The sequence below is a fragment of the Falco cherrug genome, chromosome 1, assembly GCF_023634085.1.
Source record: "Falco cherrug isolate bFalChe1 chromosome 1, bFalChe1.pri, whole genome shotgun sequence".
NCBI lineage: Eukaryota > Metazoa > Chordata > Aves > Falconiformes > Falconidae > Falco > Falco cherrug.
In genome coordinates this window covers 4,201,081-4,219,490 of record NC_073697.1, presented here as the reverse complement: position 1 = coordinate 4,219,490, position 18,410 = coordinate 4,201,081, and the positions used below count along the sequence as shown (strand labels likewise).

General features: G+C 40.1%; 1 protein-coding gene across 9 annotated transcripts in view; it reads right to left on the bottom strand.

Moving 5' to 3' along the window:
• The window catches only part of TENM3 (teneurin transmembrane protein 3), a 323,373-nt gene that overhangs the window by 34,018 nt on the left and 270,945 nt on the right, over nucleotides 1–18,410 (bottom strand). For 6 of the 9 annotated variants that reach the window (XM_055714055.1, XM_055714069.1, XM_055714085.1 and 3 more), the window contains 6 exons: nucleotides 11,522–11,789; nucleotides 10,797–10,940; nucleotides 7,373–7,622; nucleotides 6,949–6,969; nucleotides 1,440–1,672; nucleotides 740–894 (listed from right to left, as the gene is read on the bottom strand). In XM_055714055.1, coding sequence (XP_055570030.1) covers nucleotides 740–894; nucleotides 1,440–1,672; nucleotides 6,949–6,969; nucleotides 7,373–7,622; nucleotides 10,797–10,940; nucleotides 11,522–11,789 — 1,071 coding nt within the window. The remainder of the gene's footprint in view (nucleotides 1–739; nucleotides 895–1,439; nucleotides 1,673–6,948; nucleotides 6,970–7,372; nucleotides 7,623–10,796; nucleotides 10,941–11,521; nucleotides 11,790–18,410) is intronic. The other 3 variants (XM_027814146.2, XM_055714078.1, XM_055714115.1) reach the window with 1 other exon arrangement.

The window sequence follows — 18,410 nt, the reverse complement described above, 5'->3', positions numbered from 1 at the left end:
GTAAGCAATCACGACAACAAGACCGATATGAAAATGGACACAGAAGCTAAAGGTTTGCAGGGAGGCAAAGGGAACAACATTCAGACATCTACTTTATCGGAAAAAAACCCCCAGCTGCATTGGAACCGTAATAGCCCCTCCACTAAATGCTATACTTTTCTGTGTCACAAATCCGTAAATAAAATAAAGATGGATAACAACTAAATACAAACTTTAAGGACAGTACTCATCTTTTATTCGTGTAGTATCAAAAATAACTTATTACCTTCCAGGTTACAAAACACTGTACTGCATTTTTAAAAATACCACTACTGAGGTCCTGCCTCACCTACACAAGCTTCTTGAGACAAACAGAAAAATACGTTTTTTTGTAGATATCCTCTCATTCACTCCAGCGGGCTAAGGACGTTAGTGATTCAGAAAACATCAACGCGCCAAGACAGTTCGAACAGATCTGCCATTCTCCCAGTATTTACTACCAGACTTAGTGTTTCCTGCTGATAGTTTTGCCGGTCTAAACTGAACTGAACTTTACGGGCAGAAAACTGAATACAGCAGCATTTAGAGCTAAGAGAATACACCGCGACTCATGCCCTTGGAACAGGTTTCCTTCTCCCCAAATTCTGCTGTCACATATCCATTGCGCGTTCCACCCAGTTTTATTTTAAGGGGCCAGAAAGCTGCATTTGCATTTCTAGCCCCAGCTCAGCTTTCCAAATTAGCAGCAGCTGAAAAGTACCTGGCTGATGTGCATGCTGGTATCACAGGTTAGAGGTCGTGCTGAGGTCAGGTCATTGGAGCCAAGCAAAGTGGATATTATTCCATTCTGATCCACTTTTCTGATCATGGTCCCATCAACAAAGTAGATTAACCCGTTCTTGTCAATTGCTATTCCTTTAGTGAAGAGAATAAAAATTAGATTTTTGTGCCAGAGTGAATACATTATCCGTAACTAAGGGCATAAGTGGCATGTATCTAGCAGAAATTAAGGGCAGAAAATACGGTCTTAGGCAGTAAAGCAGCTTGTAAACATATTTTCATAATAAACCAATGTTCCGTGTGAAATGTACTGCTGCTGGTCACATTTGCTGGTCGTTTGCCGTTGTGTGTTGAGAAGTGCCTAGCTTTTAAGTTAACGTGAAACACGGGATAAGTGGGACCAAAAGCAACGCTGATTTTAAATCTTCACCGTTGCCTGCCAAACACATTATCTAAACGAGCATTTAAAAATGCTCAATAACCACGTAAGCCAAATAGTTCCTAAAAGAGCAGCCCAGCTCCCCTGTAACTCTCTTCCTCAATGGTCTTTCCAGCTGGAAAAAATTACTCAAACCCACATTTTTAAGCCAACTGGTAGGCTCAGTAATTAAACATGATCACCCCCCTGGGTCAGAACTTTCACATTATTTTGAAGATTACGGAGGGATAACTCTTTTTACCTTTAGGGCTCATGAGAGTTGCCTCCACCGCCTTGCCTCCATCACCACACCTGGCCTCATCAAAGGGCAGGCACTGCTCCCCTGTTCCTCCTATGACCTCGGCGTTTTTGGTCAGGTCTTTCGCACCCGTGAGCGACCTGGGCCGATAAATCCTGCGCGTGTTTGTGTCGGAAACATACAAATCTCCCGTCACGGGGTCGGTTGCGAGGTAGTATCTGTGAGCTGGGTTGTTGCTGCAAAATGAAATTTTGTATTGCTGTATTGCAATATATCTATGCACATATATTGAATATGCTGTAATTAATTGCACCTAACATCGGATCAAGAATAAACGGCTTCAGTTCATGTGCAGTCATACACAAATAGGTAAACCCGACAGCGATGCTCTAGGCACAGGTAGCACAGGTCAGAGCCCCCAAACCTTTTCAAGTTCACGTTTCTTGCCCGTGTGACAGGCGGTTCAGTCTAGACTACTCATCCTTCTGGGACGGAAGATCCATTTTGTCCGTGCTGCTCGCAGGCCTGTTCCGTGCTCTGTAATTACAGGCAGCTCCTCTCTCTGTAATAGGCCAAATCAAAATCCTGGAGTCTAAAAGCTTTCTGGGAACCTCGATCCAGTTCCACACTTTGCAGCAGGACCCCAGCCCTCGCTTATACTTTGTTGCTGTTATCGGCCTATCTATCTTATTATAACTTATATAAGGCTGCTGGGGTGCATGGTTTATATAATTCATAAACAGATAAGGCAGAGTTCGTATTATTAGTTCACAGGCAAGAGATAAGACATCCTTCATAAGTATTTGTTTAATCCACTGCTTTCAAAGACGTGATACGCATGATTTAATGCATGAGGAAATGTCATCTTTTCCACCGGAGCACCGAGCGGAGCTTTTCTGTTCTTCTTAACTCAGAGTCATATTTCAAGGAACTGTACACATTGGCACAAAACCACTAACTATGCCAACACAGTCTTTATTACAGTGAAAATATATATTGCTAACCATTTTCCCAGAAACGTACATTTTGCCTCTCCACTGGTGCCACATAATTGAGAATTACTGTCTTTTCTCCCCTGCTGGTGAAAACACCAGCCCTGGAGAGTACTTCTTGGGTTGATATATTATGATGTAGAAACTTAACCCAGTGCAGTTGGGATTCCTGACCTAATTTATGGCACAAAGAGCTGAAATAAGGTCATGTAAATACAGGAGGTAATTTCAGATGCTCTCCTAATGGATTGAAGCAGAGTGTCAGAACAGTCGGTCCCACTTCTGATGTTTGCAAAAGTGCTGCTCAGACAGATCTACCAGTCGCGGTGACAGCCAAACATCTGGTTGCAGAATGTTATACTTCACGTTTTGTAAATACGTAACTGTGCTAATGTAACACATTTTTATGTACTGCTACTTGGAAAAAGCAACAAGAGACCAACAGGAACAACTTGTGAACAAATTATGTCTTTTAGCATGGACAGATTTTTATAGCTATCCAATTACAAAAACACAGAGAAAATGTGTTGCATAAATAGGATTTTCTTTAAGACTTGTAACGTGTTGGTTCAGAAGGAAGAAACTAAGTGAAGCAGACTAATGAAATCAAATACACAGTGATTAGCACCTCTTAAAAAGCTCTGCTCTAGAGCCGAGTGTTGTACAGCATGTCTGAAAACAATCAAACGTAGGCTTACTTGAAATTTCTCTGTTAGAAATCTATTGCCAATGTGCTAAATAGCTGAAAGGTATTTTTGAAACCTTACTTTACAGAGAGATCATCTAATATGATCACTATGTAGTGTACAAATTATTTGCACCTCTGTACACTAATTAATTTATACCGATATAGGTGATTACTTTGGTCTTTAAGAAACTTCAAATATAAACACATCGCAAAATGTGAAATGTGGATTTAAATTTTATTTCATTGCAATAAAAATTAAAATCCTTTCTTATACTACCGAAATCTAAAAGTACCTCTCTTCAACGCATCTAACAGTATTAGCTCAATCATATTTTCCAATTGTTGGAATAAAAGGTCATCAAATCCATAACTAATTTATGCCTAACAATTATTTCTTTCTAAAAAGAATTTTTAAAGCTGTTTTCGTCATAGATACGAAAATTTTTCTATGTTCTAATTAACTCCAACAAAAATGACAAAGCTGTTCTTACTGGGGATGAGTTCTCATAGCAAGTAGTGTATCCTCATCAAAACAAAAAAAAATACAGCTGTTAATTTAAGAATATTTTCTCATTTCATGAAAAAAAAATCCCAAACTTTGCATAGGATATTATTATTGAATCAATGTAAACTCTCCAACTTGTCATACGTAGATGTCTAATGGCTCCTTTCTCAGATAACACAACAGGCTTAACTTTAGTGTTTCTTTTCAAGTGAAGATTAAAAAGCTGAGGTAGCTGTAGCTCATAGAAAAAACCTATTAAATCACAGGAGCAAGGCACAATTTGAGGAAATGAATAACTGTCCAGTGAAAACCACATTTATTTTCTAGCCAGAAAACATCCACGTACACTATGCAGATCTCAAAAATAGTAGAGGGATAAGCAGCCAGCAGTTGGAAAGCTGCACAGAGGTTCTTCTATTTCATTGCAGCCTGAAATGATATTAAGCTTCTGCCTTATACCAATAGCAACAAAAGCAAAGAAATAAAATTCAGTCAATGGCAAGTTCTTGACTCATTCAGTGTCGCCTAATCGCTATCTGTAGCTCTGCAAAACATGCAGTTACATACCAACATGAGCTCCTGTAAAGACAAATAACTACAAATTAACTTGTTCTGTCTGTGCCAAATAATAATAAGTGCTTTGAATTCAAAGTGCGCACTCACACAGGCAGAGCTGTAGTGATCTATTTCCCATTGCTTTTATCTTGTAATTCTTCAGCTGTCACATCACCTGCATTACTCTCTATGCACAAATTTTTAAAAAATACCCTTTCTGCTTCAGTCCCCCCTGTCTGCCACTCACTCTGTGCCTTCCAAACCACATACTCTCAAAGCTATTTTTATGTTTTGCTTAACTTTTTTCTGTCTCTCTACAGACTTGGGATACTGCCACAGCTTACAAATGACCTCCCTGTCTTCAAAGTCCTTCTAAAGATTACTTCTCCCATGAATGCCTATCAGCATTAATCACCCACAGGCAGCAGTGTGTATAAAGACATCAGTTCAGCTTGGAGATTGAAAAAATGTTAGGTCACTAGTACATGAGAGGATAAATCTGACAGGCATCGTTTCTCTAATTTAGGGTACAGGCTCCTTGAGGTGGGAGGCGCATCGCCCCGTGCTCCTGGAGCACTGTGGTAAGGGTGAGGAGAGTTGAACGTGTGAACAGATGAAGAGAACTGAACTAGTGTTCACCCCTGTTCATTACTTGGGGAAGGCCTATTTTAGGGATTTTTCATAGTTTTGAGTACCTAGTAATTATACGAAGCCCAAGCGGTCTGCTGGGGGCTGCTCTCCAAACCGCAGTTCACATTGAATTCCCCTCGGCAGTTTGAAGGGCTTTGCCCTGAACTGGACGGTTTGCCCCGCTCCCGTGCAGCCCAGGCAGGTGTGCTGCTCTCCGCAGCATTTCCCAGGGCTCTGCATGGCTTCACGTCGGCAAAAGCAGCTATTTGGTCTCATGGCGCGTCCTGAAGTTGGGCATGGCAGCAGGATTTAGCGGACCCTCGAAGTTTATACATGTTTAATAAAAATCGGCTAAATGAACAGAATAAAAAGCTGCCGGGGGACAGTAAGCATAAAGATGCGACTCTTGGCTTAGGAAGCCCCTGAGCAGCAAACCCCTAAGGCCAGGAGTGGACACTGGGCAAAGGTACGATGGGAGAGAACACTCCAAGGCGTAGCAGACCGCGTCAGGCTGCGCAGCGGGATCCACCCCTGCCGGCTCCACAAGCCCTCCTGCAGAGCGCTGCCCCACCGTCCTCTACGCCTCCTCCTGCCTCAGGAGGAATCCCCGCTCACAGCCGCTGTGCGGGCCCGCGGAAGCGCTGTTACACTGATCTGGGCGGTACAATTGCAGTTTTTGCCACCCGGAGCTTCTGCATGTGTAGGCATGAATAAAGGAGACAAACTTCACCGTTCTCCCTCACCAACTTTTCTTAGGTGCAGGGGGGACCTAGTTTCCGAAATGCTGCAGCCGAGTCTGTGACCACAGTTCTGCCAGAGGCAGCAGAGGATGTTGCTACTAAATCACAGCAAAACAAACATCATTATGCGCCTGTTCCTTAATCCTGTTTGTCCATTCCAAATTCCCATTTTGAGCATAATTCTGTATTCCACCCATATGCCAAGACAATGTCTTATCCAGCTGCAATCACAACTCTGTGATACCACAAGGGATAGAATTCTTTTAAAAGGAGTGGAACAAATGCAAATTAAATGTAATAGTGAAAACCTAAACCCACCAAACGGAAGACACTGCCTCTAAGTCACAACTGGAAAATAACATAAAACCAGCTAGACCGTGCATCAACTCCCAGTTCTGATCATTAGCGCTGATGCAAACACCTTATTTAGTCACGGATTTTTTTGCCTAACACATTTGAAAGATACTTTCTCAAACAGAAACCCCTTCTTCACAAAGAAGAGTGTCCAGAGGAAACTGAATTTAAAAAAAAAAGAGAACCGAGATATGACTCTCTGGGATTTGTTTAAAAACAAGGAAGGAAAACGACTGGCAGCAAAAAAGGAGAGAAAGGGACCAGCGGGGCTGCCGAGACTTACACTGAGCGGTTCTGCCACAAAACCTTGCAGGGTTTCACGTATCCAACAAGATTTTAGCATAACTGGTTTTGTCTCAGCACTGGCTGCTGCAGCAAAGCAACTGTAAGCATCCACTGCCTTCCCTTCTGTTCTTGCCACCACTGTAGCGATGCCAGGACAGGTGAATGTTGCGCTACAATCCTTCTGATTACTATTGATTTTATGACCAGTCTTACGAATCTTGGTGTACTTGAAAATCTTAACTCCTAGAGTTGTGTTATTATAGGAAAATTTCGGTTTTCATTATTAAGAAAAGTCTGCCTTTAAAGAAACAAATCTGTTAAATGTAAGCCCGAAAAGACTCAACTTCAAAAGGCTAATGAAACGAACTCACTTGATACTTCTATAATTTTATTACTTATATGCCATTCTCATCATATTTGGGGTATCTGATTAATGACTGAGTTTTGACAGGATCAGCAAAAGTGCTGCCAGCAAAGAATAGGAGTGAGCAGAGATGAGGGGAAAGCAAAGGTGGGCATACAAAGCACAAAAAGAAGCCTGACGGTGGACAGAGAGTGATGAGAAAAAAGGAACTCTTATCCGAAAGGATGATACAGCCTGACAACTGACATAACTAAAACATATGAACTCATTATTTTTGAAAAATACTCCTCTTTTCTGGTAATACATCTCAGAAACGACTTCTCCATTATAAGCATTCACTTGTTAAAAAAGAAAAAAGAACAGTTAGAAAAATATAAATCTTCTTTAAGGAATGCTTACCTATGTCTAAAATCTTTATTTCTTGGTGGGAGCACGTAAAAAAGAACAGAAAAACATTGTTAGAAAAACATTCAGAAAGGATGTTAAAAGATGAAAAGAAGGCAACATTTCATCTATCGTTAGTGAAGCAGTGAATGACTGTCTTTTGTCCACTCGTGTCGACTAAGTAGGTTAATTCTTAAAATCTACAGAATAATTACCTTGGGCCAATTAAATTCTCACATTTTATGTAAGCATCGCTAAAATCTTTTACCAGGATACAATTTTTTCACTTCAGTTTTAAATAGTTCTTCAAATGGTTTAAAACCTTTGTTCCCAAAAGCATTTGGAAACTCTATCTCACGCAATGACAGGAATCTAGTCAATACTTCAGTTTGCAACTAGAATTCACAACCCATTCGCAAAGATGAGAAACCCCCCATACCTTAGCTCCAGAACACTAGTTACATTTCCAGATGGGAATATCCGCCGAACATAGTTGAAATCCCCCACGTACAGGCTGCCATCTATCCCACAAGCTAAGGCAACTGGAGCCAGTAATTTATTACCATCAGCTTGACCATTACAACTGGGACAGGAGATGCTGCGTCGTCTTCCATTGCCCATAATGCTACTAACAACTGGGGGTTGCTGAGATATAAATTGATTTTCACCGTTTCCTTTGTAGAGGATTCCTGGCAAATAACAGAAAAAATGCAAACCAAAAAAAAAGTTTATAAAAAAATCTGAATGCTCTGAAAACTCTCTATATACGCTCTCTCTACAGTCTACATATACTGAAAATTCTACAAAATCTCTGAAAACATAAAATGATGCATACATATTTTAAATATTCTTTCAGTAGATTAACAGACTTTTAATTCTCACTACGTATTTTTCTCACTACAAGTATCAGAACTTCATTAAAACACTTATAGTTAAGCCACAGACACACAAAGCATTAAATTACCTTGTCCACAAAATATAGTAGAAACACTAAATATATTAGTATTTAAAACCCAAACAACTTTTCAGTCATTCTTATTTTAAAATTTTAATAATGGTTATAATTCAGAATAAAAATTATCATGTTGATGGAAATGCAAGGTGTACTGAATAAAATCAAGGTCTTGTGTTCCTAAATGTTTACAGTTTTGAAATTCCCCAGAACTGATTGAAATTCTAACTGTGTCTATTTTATAAAATAGAAAAAATGTATTTGGAAATTGTATTCCTAAAGTCCTTCTAAAATGAATTACAAATATGATGCCAAATGCAATGTAAAGTGGATTACTGCTGCAAATTGTAAATATTAATTAAAGAGCTACTTCAGAAAGTTGGAGATTGCTTCAATTTTACATTACGAAAGAGTCTTTGCTCAGCTCACCACAAAAATGCACCTCTGGCAACAAAGCCTGCCTCAATACCGTGACTGCAGTTATAGACAGTTATTAAAAATGTCAAAACAACAAAAAAAATGTGGTGCCAGGCCAACCTGCCTCTTAAACTTAATTCTGCTTTGAGGCATGAAAGGAACAATAATTTCGTGAAGACAAAGCAATGTGCCAGCAGTATTTGTCTTCCTTATAGCCTCCACAAGAAATCTGAGAAGAAAAATGTATGCTTTATGTTAAATCTTCAGTCTTAGGAAAAAAAAATGGTGACTTTACAGTGTGTTAAAACGTTGCCGGGACCCTCATTATTGTACCTCCCGATGAATCCACTGAGGTGTATCTACAAACGGGCAGCTATTCTGGTTATGCTCCGAAGTCACAGTATGTCTTTCCGTGGTATAATCCACGTAAACCACACGTCCTTTTGTACTTTAGAGTGATGTGTGTTTTATTGATTGCATGCCCAGCGCTTCAAAGGCAGTTTGGGGCTGAGGGATACATTTCTCTTTTGAGATGCTTGCAAGAAATTTACGATGTATTCCTCTTTCTCTCCTCACTCCCAAAATGCACTCTCTATACTGTAAGATAGGAGGAAAAAAAACCCTTTGTTTTCCTCTTCAAATGTTTTAGGTGTCTCCACTACTTTTTAATGGTTTAAAATTTAGGAAATTATAAATGTAAAACCAATACATATGATAAAATCGGGAAGAACGAACATGGCTTATGGAAACCTAATGGCAAGTGATCTAAGTAATCTAAATCAAAAGAGGGAGAACATGTTTTTCATGAATAGTTAAAGCCAGAAAACATTAACAGGATATGAAATCCCTTTTCCTATGGTTACATCATTTATGACAATCATGGCACCATAATTTTGCCTGAAATAGCCGAGTTCTATAATTTTCATCAGAGGAATTCCTCAAGTCAGCACAGTGCACTATTGCACCTGATTTATTCCGTCATTACCTTGAAAAATTGGTCCTTCACATTTCTCCTCTATTATCACAGACTAAAAGATGCACATTAGACTATTTACTGCATTAGTTCGGGATACCCGTACAAACACTCTCTGCACTCTCTTCTGAATAAATTTCTCCAGCTCATCCACCTTGCCATTACAACTCTCCACTTCGTTTATTCAATTAGACACACGTCACTTTGAAAAGTCATTACTTGTCAAATGTACTCCTGAACATAATTTAAAGCCACCATCAATTTACCTTGTGAACAGAATCAATCTTATATATGTATTTGTAATTATAGGTCTTTACATTTTCAGAAGGATTACCTTATATACATTAATTTACACAGGGTTTTTTTGACATTTTAAATTAGGTACAATGACACCTTCTCCCTCGATTTGGTTACCTCGGTTTTCTACCAGTGAAGCAATGCTTTAGGTGGCGATTGATGTATCACACAAAAGATGCTCAGGTACTAGTGGGAGACTCCAAGGGACACCAGGTACTGCAAAAGTGACGTTCTGCCTGCTGCATTACTTCTGGGCTCCTCCTTTGCATAAAAATCTAGTCTGACCAACTCCTACCTTGCGCCATGCGGCTGCTTATTTCACCTTTCTTGCATGCTTCCAGCCACATTTTTCCAAATTTCCTCCTGTTCAGTGTTGAGCTGGGGTATACTTAGCGTGGCACCCTCCAGACAGTTGCTGAGTAGCACACTGGACACACTGGCACACCTTGGTGCCAGGGCACAGTTCTTAGAAATGTGTATCGCTCCTCATCTTTTCGCTGACATCAAAAAAGAACTGCTCACTAGCAACTGGACTCTGTCCTGAAACAAGGGGCGTAAACGCTCGTGCTCGGTTCGTCACCTGCCCTGTGCTAAGGTGACCTCAGCATCCCGGGGAGGATTCACTTCAGGGAAGGATTTAAACAGGAGGAGAGCGTAAATGAGTGCTCACCCTCCAGAAGAGACAGTACCCACGTGCTAACTGCTGCGCTGAGCAGCCGGTGATACCGTAACACAAAGAGGAACACCTCCTGTATAAATAAGGAATCAGTATCGGGAGCGAAGAGCTCTCAGTTTGGCAGGAATGTCTCTTACTGCTGTTTGATTGTCATTTACTGTGAAAACTGGAAGGAAAAACATTGTCCAAGTTACTGTTAACAAACAAACAGCTAATCCCACCACCACCACATTCAATTGCTTTAGAAATAGCGTCTCCTTAGCATCACTCAACTTTTAAAAACAATTTCAACATTTTTGGGTTGGGTTTTTTTTTTTGGTAAGCGTATCTAACACAGGCCGACACTGATGAAACTATTAACGCATATATATTTATAGGATGAAGAAACATGATGTCCAGTGTAAAGCTCAAAGCATTTACCATATGCAAAGCATTCCATAATTACCTTTTTAAAAATAACAAAGCAAACATTTGAAAGGGAGAATGAGATACCTGAAGTGTGGGGCAGCTGAGTGTTAAAATTAGCAAGAAGGAAATGAACTCCTTACCGTTCTGAACATCCAGTACGTGATGCTTATCCAACGTCCAGCCACCCATGTTGGAGGCATCCAGTTCATAACCCTGCAAAACGGCAGTCCGCTTTTCCCAGAGAGTTAGATCCAAGCAAGACTCATACTCATAACCGACAGACACTGAAACAACAAAAAATGTCCTCATTAAGTATAGGAAGTCGTTCCAGAAGAAGAGTTTCCAGGATGTGACTTCCTTCAACTACGCGCGTTCTCCTGCTCTCCCAGGCTACCTGAAAATCCCTGTGGCTTCCTTAGATGTATTGAAACTACTAAAGAGAATTCCAAAATAATTTTAAATGCAATCCCGGGTTATTAGAGTAATTTTAGTTATGGAAAGTAAGTGGATTAGGACAGGTATAGAGGAAAGCCATTCTGTGAAGTACGTCAGAACGCTATTGTGCTGCGCTCTGAAGTACGAGGAGCGTGAAGCCTAAATACCACGCTATATTATTAGGCTGGAGGCTATTTCATGGAGAAGAACTAGAAGTGAAAAATCACTGGTTTCTTTTTCCTTTTGAAATAATTTTTTTCTTATAATTCAAAGTTTAGATTAGTATTTTCTAATATATTTTATACCCATTATTATTTCTCATCTTACTCAGCTAAACATTTTGGACTTAATGGATACAAGTATTTGAGACGCGCTTCCTGATTTTGAAGACAACAGTAAAAATGCAAAAAAGCTTCCGTAACACACATACCAACAGCTTCAGATAATCCATAGACTCTCTGGTTGTATGCATCAGTTTTATCCCATATGAAAGTGTAAGCCAGATTTGGGGATGCAGGGAACCATTTCTGGAAAAGTCTTCCCACCACTGCCACCATAAGATGAACCTTCATTAAATTAAACGGTATGACAGATTGGGTCATAGTAATCTTCAGAACAGATTTATATCCTGCAGCCCTGGAGCTTAAGTATGATAACTTCAAATCCGTTCCTGGTATTGTTGTTTCCTCATGAAGAACCTAATGCATTGGTAAGAAAAAAATACCGTATTTGAATGATTTTGAAATTAAACAGAACAATGCAGCTATCACAAAAGGAGGCCTGACGTAATGCTACACGACAACCCATTAGAGGAGGTATCATCTAAATCCAGCCTTCATTTAATGTAAAAAAAATATATAAATAACTAACAATATTTCACCTTTTTGTCTGGAAAGTGAAGTCTAAATTCTTCATTATACTGAAGCTGCTTAGTTGATTCTTTCTGCTGAAGGATTTCAAAGATCCCTCCTTTATTTTAATGAGGGGAAAGGAAGCATGCAGGAGAGGGAAAACATTCCCAACTGCTTTTTACCAAGAGGCAAAACAGGCATCTTTCATCTAAGTGAAAATAGCCCCTTCTGCTGCTGCCACCCACGACCCAGCTACGGATACATAATAAAGGCAGCAGAGCCTCTGAGCACCGCAAAGCTTCAGAATTGGGTTGGGATGTCTAATTGCTCCTGTAGAAGCGGGAAGAACTTTTATGTGGTTTATTATTTGCATTACCTGTGGATTGTAAATACTTTGAACTAGAGTATTCTTCCATTTATTTTGAAGACAGATAAGCAGGATGCCTCAGGGAAAGCTTTTCCATATTTCCTGATCAATATTCACTACTCAGACATCAGCTCACCACTTTCTCATTTCAGAGAGGTGCAATGATTCAATTTTATTTTTAAAAAGGTTCCTCCCCTCCTCTACCTTGTCTTTTCCTCTGAGCTGAGGAGCTTTTGTGGGTGATGGATGGATGTGAAAGGTTTCTGTGGAATATGGATGAAGACAGCCTATAGTGTCCTATACCTCTGTCAGGACATAAACACTGACAGCCAGCACTTCAGGTGTGCACCTACCAACTATCCCAGCTTGCTGGGGGAAAAAAAAAAAAGAAGAAAAAGAAATAAAAAAAAAGAAAAAAGTATCTAAACATATTTATAACAATAATATTTCTCTGGTGGGAAGAGAGGGCAAAGGATGCTGAAGGACAAGCCCAGAGCCTCGGTGGTGTCAAAGGAGCACTCTTGGGGAAATAAATTTGGAAAGCATTATTTTACTTTCCTGTCTCTTAGTCCTAAAGTCTTAAGACCAAACAGTAATTAGTGTTGGTGGAAAGCAGACTTCAGGGAGAGCACTGCCACAAGTATTAGGCATGAGACTTCAGTGGGATGGAAAGCTGGCTACTAAACGAGTGCTAAAGTCAGCCCTCTATGCCAGGGAAACCCTCGGACATTGCTTTTGAACAACTGACCGTCTGTGCTGAATAGGGTCAAATAATGGGGTTTATGCTCCTGAGGAGGGCAACAGGTGCTACGCCGTCTCCTATGTTAGCACTTTTGGTGAGATATAAAGAAAGATTGATACGGTATTAATTATATCTACCTCCTCTCCAATAACAGTAACAAAAAACCAGAAATAGTATTTCGACTTTTTGCCTGGCATGAATCGTTATTTACATCTGATACACGTAAACATAAAACTCTTCTTCTCCAGTAAAACCATAGTAGAGCTGTAGGAAATAAAGGAGGAATTGGAAAATATTAGAACTATGAAATTCAGATTTATAAATTCTTAATTTTCGAATGTTTCTTCTTCCCCACCAAGAACCTGCCATCACCGAGAAGAAATTACAAGCAGCACCATCACTTGAAGGAGGGGAGAGTGGCATCATTTCTGTTTGTAAATCTAGTCTGCTCTCCCTCAGCCCAATATACTCATGGTATCTAAGCCAGAGAACAAGCAAATCTTTTGTATGCAAACAAACCCCCCTGCGCCCAGAGAGAAGCGATTGTGAACATGCTCCTTTTCTAAGACTCTGAAGGAAAAACACAAACCACCCGGGAACAAAAGCCAAATTCCTCCTCAAGACATCAGCGGGACTCTCATATACTGCACATTAAAACTAGTCTAACAGATGGAGGTCTCTGTAAGCAAGAGGAGAAAAAGAAGTAATACACGGATAATAGGACACAATTTAATGGACTTCACTGGTCTCCTGTTATGACCATTGCTTTTTTTACAACTGCAACTGCGGAAGAGCAGCGTTAAACACTTAGGTGGTCTTCCAGTACTCTGGGCTGAGATAACAGGCAATAAAGAGGACACCTTGAGGTTTCAACTTCCAAGAAATTCCACTGTGTATTTGGATTACTATCAAATTAGAAACTAGGACACTCATGCAGTTCTTAGTGAGGTTTAAAACAAAATCCAAAGCCCTGTTACTAGTTTCTGCAGAAGGCTCAAATATCTGCTGGAAATCCAACTTACGACTTCCTTCTTTCCATAAAATATCCCCTGTAGTAACTTATTTTCTTGAGAACTTTAAAAATGTAGAGGTAAAGTTACGCAACTCAATCTCTCTCCCAGAATCAAGCATTACAAAGAGAATTAAACAGCTTAACGTTCATCAGAAAAGTTAAACCATCAGGCACAGCAGAGAGCATCCCATGGGTGCCATGACAACACATCAATTGTAAAGCGATCAGGAAAGTCACCGGGTATAAAAGTCACATCAGGAATCACCAACAGAACCCAGCTGTCTGTACTTTCCCTTTTTCAGATGGAGTATCAAACTACCTGCAGAAAGGCTGATACCCTAAGGGGACTGAGTTATAGCCCAACCACCAAATTCTAACGGTTGACATTTTATTTATGGATGACCAAGCTTCTTGGAAGGACAGGTAAGAAATATTTAACCTACAGGACTGAGATAAGGGTCACCTCAATTTTCACAAAGACAAGAGTTTGTTCTCCTGAGAGTTCAAGCTGGCAACTGAGTCACATAAATTGTGCAGGGCTCGTCGCCTCTCATGGCCAGCAGGACTAAAGCTGTGCAGACTCCGGAATGCCTTCCTGCTCCAAAATATAATATGATTCCAGTGACATGCTCTGATGGTATTAAGAGCCCTGAATAAGGAATTTAATTCAATTAGAGGGAAAATTGCCTGCTGTATTGCCATTTGCCATGATTTTTTTTTTGGCACAATGAGCAACTTCAATAGAGGATTTGAGAATAAATTTCACAAGTGAGCGCAAACCTTGGTCCTAATGTCAGAAAAAGGTTCTTTGCTGAGAAGTAACAGCTGAACTGCTGCATTTAAGTGTAGTACATCTTGGTTTGAGAGGGGTAAAGATGGCGTTTTCAGGTACGGCCAGATATTGGCAACTACTGATATTACACAAAGGTTGAGATCAAGGAGTACTAAAATTATACTTCTTTAAGCAGGAGCTGAAACTGCTCATTTCAAGAGGGGAAAAACTTTTCCTTTAAAAAAAAAGACTTCCCCTAGAACTGAGGCTCTTAAATGAACTTATGAAGAAACACCCTGAACAATATAATGCAAGGAGAAATGAAAAGGGGAAAAATATTCGTCTTTTCTAGACTTCAAACACTGCTGAGATACCACAGAGAAGAGGGATAGGAAAGCGCCGTACACATGTGGAAACCTTAATATGCGTCTATAAAAGAATAAAATCAAAAGCTGCATATAAAGTTTCAAACAGAAAGCAAGAGAGAAGGAAACCAGAAAATGTGCTGGAAAACAAGGACACATAAATAGAGATATTTGGCTCTGAGAGTAGTCTCCTTTCTTTTTCTCAGTACAAACTTCCAAGTTCTGGAGATTTTAGCTAAGTGAAATGATGATGCAGCATCCATGCAAAAATGTAACATTTAGACAGCCTATTACAGTGCCTGTTTAACTGATAAAATAGGTTAATTTCTTTGCTGAAGATCTGGCCACCCTGACGTTAAAACACACATTTTTACTGTCACCGAGGCCCACATTTTATCCTGAATTTTCATGGGTAAATACGTTTTGCCAACTTCTGCTCTATAGTATCGCCGGTAGTGGGTGTCAGTCAGGGGAGAGGAACCTTGAACATACAATCTGAAGGAAAATTTCTCAGTGTTCGTTCTCCCACACACTTTGAGGTGATAGAAACAAGCTGCTTGGGACCTGCAGAAGGCATCTTGCAAGTGTACGTAACAGTGGATGACAGAAGTTTAGGAGAAGGAAACTCTCAAAAACTCGATTTCAGAATCGCTCATTGTGACTCACGTGGGTTTCTGCCAGACCACACTGCAAGGTGTGGCAAACCGACAGGTATCGCATCAGGAAAAAGACAGCAACAGTATCACATGAAACACATCAGCAGCTCCAGCTTAACCTGATCTCCCTCACCTGCACCCAGTTTACTGTCTTGTTCCACACTGATTAATCTCAGCTAGTTAAGCCTAGGCAAAGCATGCTAACTTGCAATTAAAAGCAGACAAGGTAATGCCCAAGTAGCCCGATATTTAGTTAACATGTTAGTTATTATCACCCATTTTGAGCAATGATCTGTTGGATCTGCGATCACCCCTTTTACCCACCGCATTTGTCCCTTCCCCTTGCTTGCCTTCTTTTGTCAGTTTTCTGTTGCGTTGTTTCTTTGGTACAGACTTTAATTCCCCCTCTGATCTCTTTGGGATTCATAAGCCACTAAGTACACTCTTTTGGAAACGTTATCTCCAAGGAATGATGAAGCACTTCAAGGGATGATGATTAGAGAAGCACATAATTTTCTCCGGTAGCACATGACAGCGAGTGCTGTCACCCCACTTGAACAGGGTGACTAATACCGACTGAAGAACGTGGGGAACAGTTTCTCCGTGCCTTCCATCTGTCTCCCACACTTTGAACTGGTATTGTCCCTTTTTTACAAAAAGATCTACAGCAGTTCCTCCGGTGCTGAACAGACAGTTTTGAATGGCATCTGGTTCTGCCCGTCTTTTATCAGAATAGTGAAGTTTTTGGCACAGACCGTTACACATGATGCATTTCCGAGGGGAACCTGACCCTAAAAGGGGTAGGTCCCATGCACGGCTGTGGAGCATTGCATGGGATGTACATGAACATGCATGCATGTTCACTTGCTGAGGCAGGGGATGACATGTGTGACCAGCAAAATATACAGAAGATACTCCTCGATAATTTTTTTGTACAGTACTGGAACCGGATTTTTGCATACATAACAAGAGCGCTATTTTTACCTGGTCATAAATGACCATCCATACCAACCGCCTAGGATCTGCTGGGAATATGATCCTTCCTTCCAGCTAGTTTCCCAGGGACATAACTTGACCCAACAGTTCTGCCTGTCAGACCGCCCACCTCACAACTCTTGAACCTGGTAGCTAACTTCAACCACACCTGAAATAACAGTAGAAATCTTGTGAAGATAATACAGTTCCTTTAGGATTTATTAAAAAATGGGTTCAGCTAGGGAAAAAGTAGCCGAGTTGGTAGTCCCATCAGAAAATAAAGGCTGAATGCAGTCCACAGGGGAAGGACTGGCTGGGGCAGATAGCTGGAATTACACCAATGGGTGGGAATCAGTAAAAATCCAGACTTCACTAGTCCCGTGGCTCATGAAATGGCTTGTTTACCTAGATGTTACAAGTTGTTTTTGAAAATACGTATTTTCTGACATTCTTTTATTATTACTTTTTTCTTGATTTATACCCCGTCTATCTAACCCATTTGCCATCACTTCAGGAACTGAATCCATTATCTGTTGCCAAAACAAGTAAATCAGCTGTTTTTCAGTGGACTGTGTATTGCAAATACTTTCTTTTAATTGACTTGCAACTATCAAAGGCACAGAAATGATAGAGAGTATAAAAGCAACAATTTTCCAGCAGAGTCTAGATTTGTATGAGCTTTTAGTTGTAATTTCCTCACATCTTTACTTTAAACCCGCTTCTACCATGAATTGCTTAATGATTTTGCTCTTTTCTTAAGAGCTCTGCATGAAAACATTTGCATACATTTTCTACGTTTCCCTTGAAGAGGCAAGGACATTTCTTAGTGAATGGGGAAAAAAAGAGTGCCCTATGTAATTATGGTATGGGGAAGGTGGGGGAGAGAAAGAGAGACAGAGAGGAGAGGGGAGAAGGGAGAGGGAGAGAAAGAGGGTGGCAGAAAGAGTGCTGATTCACTAGAAGTTTTATCAGAAATCAATAATGAAATAAATATTTCTTCCTGAAAAGCAGCTCTGCTTTAAGAGCTGAGGAAGACTGTATTAGTGATCAGTTATTTCAGATGGAGGAATCCAATACAACTGCGTTAGAGAAAAAACATTCCAGTCACAGCTTTTTCCTTTTAAAGCAAAGTTTTGATGTCAAGTCTTACTTTCGGTGTTACAAGTTCTGAAGGAGATTAGCACATATGCTCATTGGTTTGTAAGCCTCTCCTCGGTGTTACAGGGAGTTCTTTTAGTTTATAAAAACCGGAGACTCATGCTATTTATTCTGATTAAACAGATAAATTGAAGTGTATGGGTCTTTCAGACCTAGCAGAAGAACACCTTTCATTTTCAGTTTCTGAGGTGCACTTCCAACAAGAGGGCAGTCAAAAAAGTCAGACGTACTATAGTGTGTCCACTCTGATGGCTTCAGCTGATTGCTGAAGGCATTCTGTAAATTAAATGATGCAAACAAATATAAAACCAGACACTGGTGTACACCAAGCTTTCTTACCTTTTTTGTTTCTCAGATGAAAATTTACAGATCATCCTACAGAATAAATAAATTGGTCTGAAAATGACCACATTGCAAATTG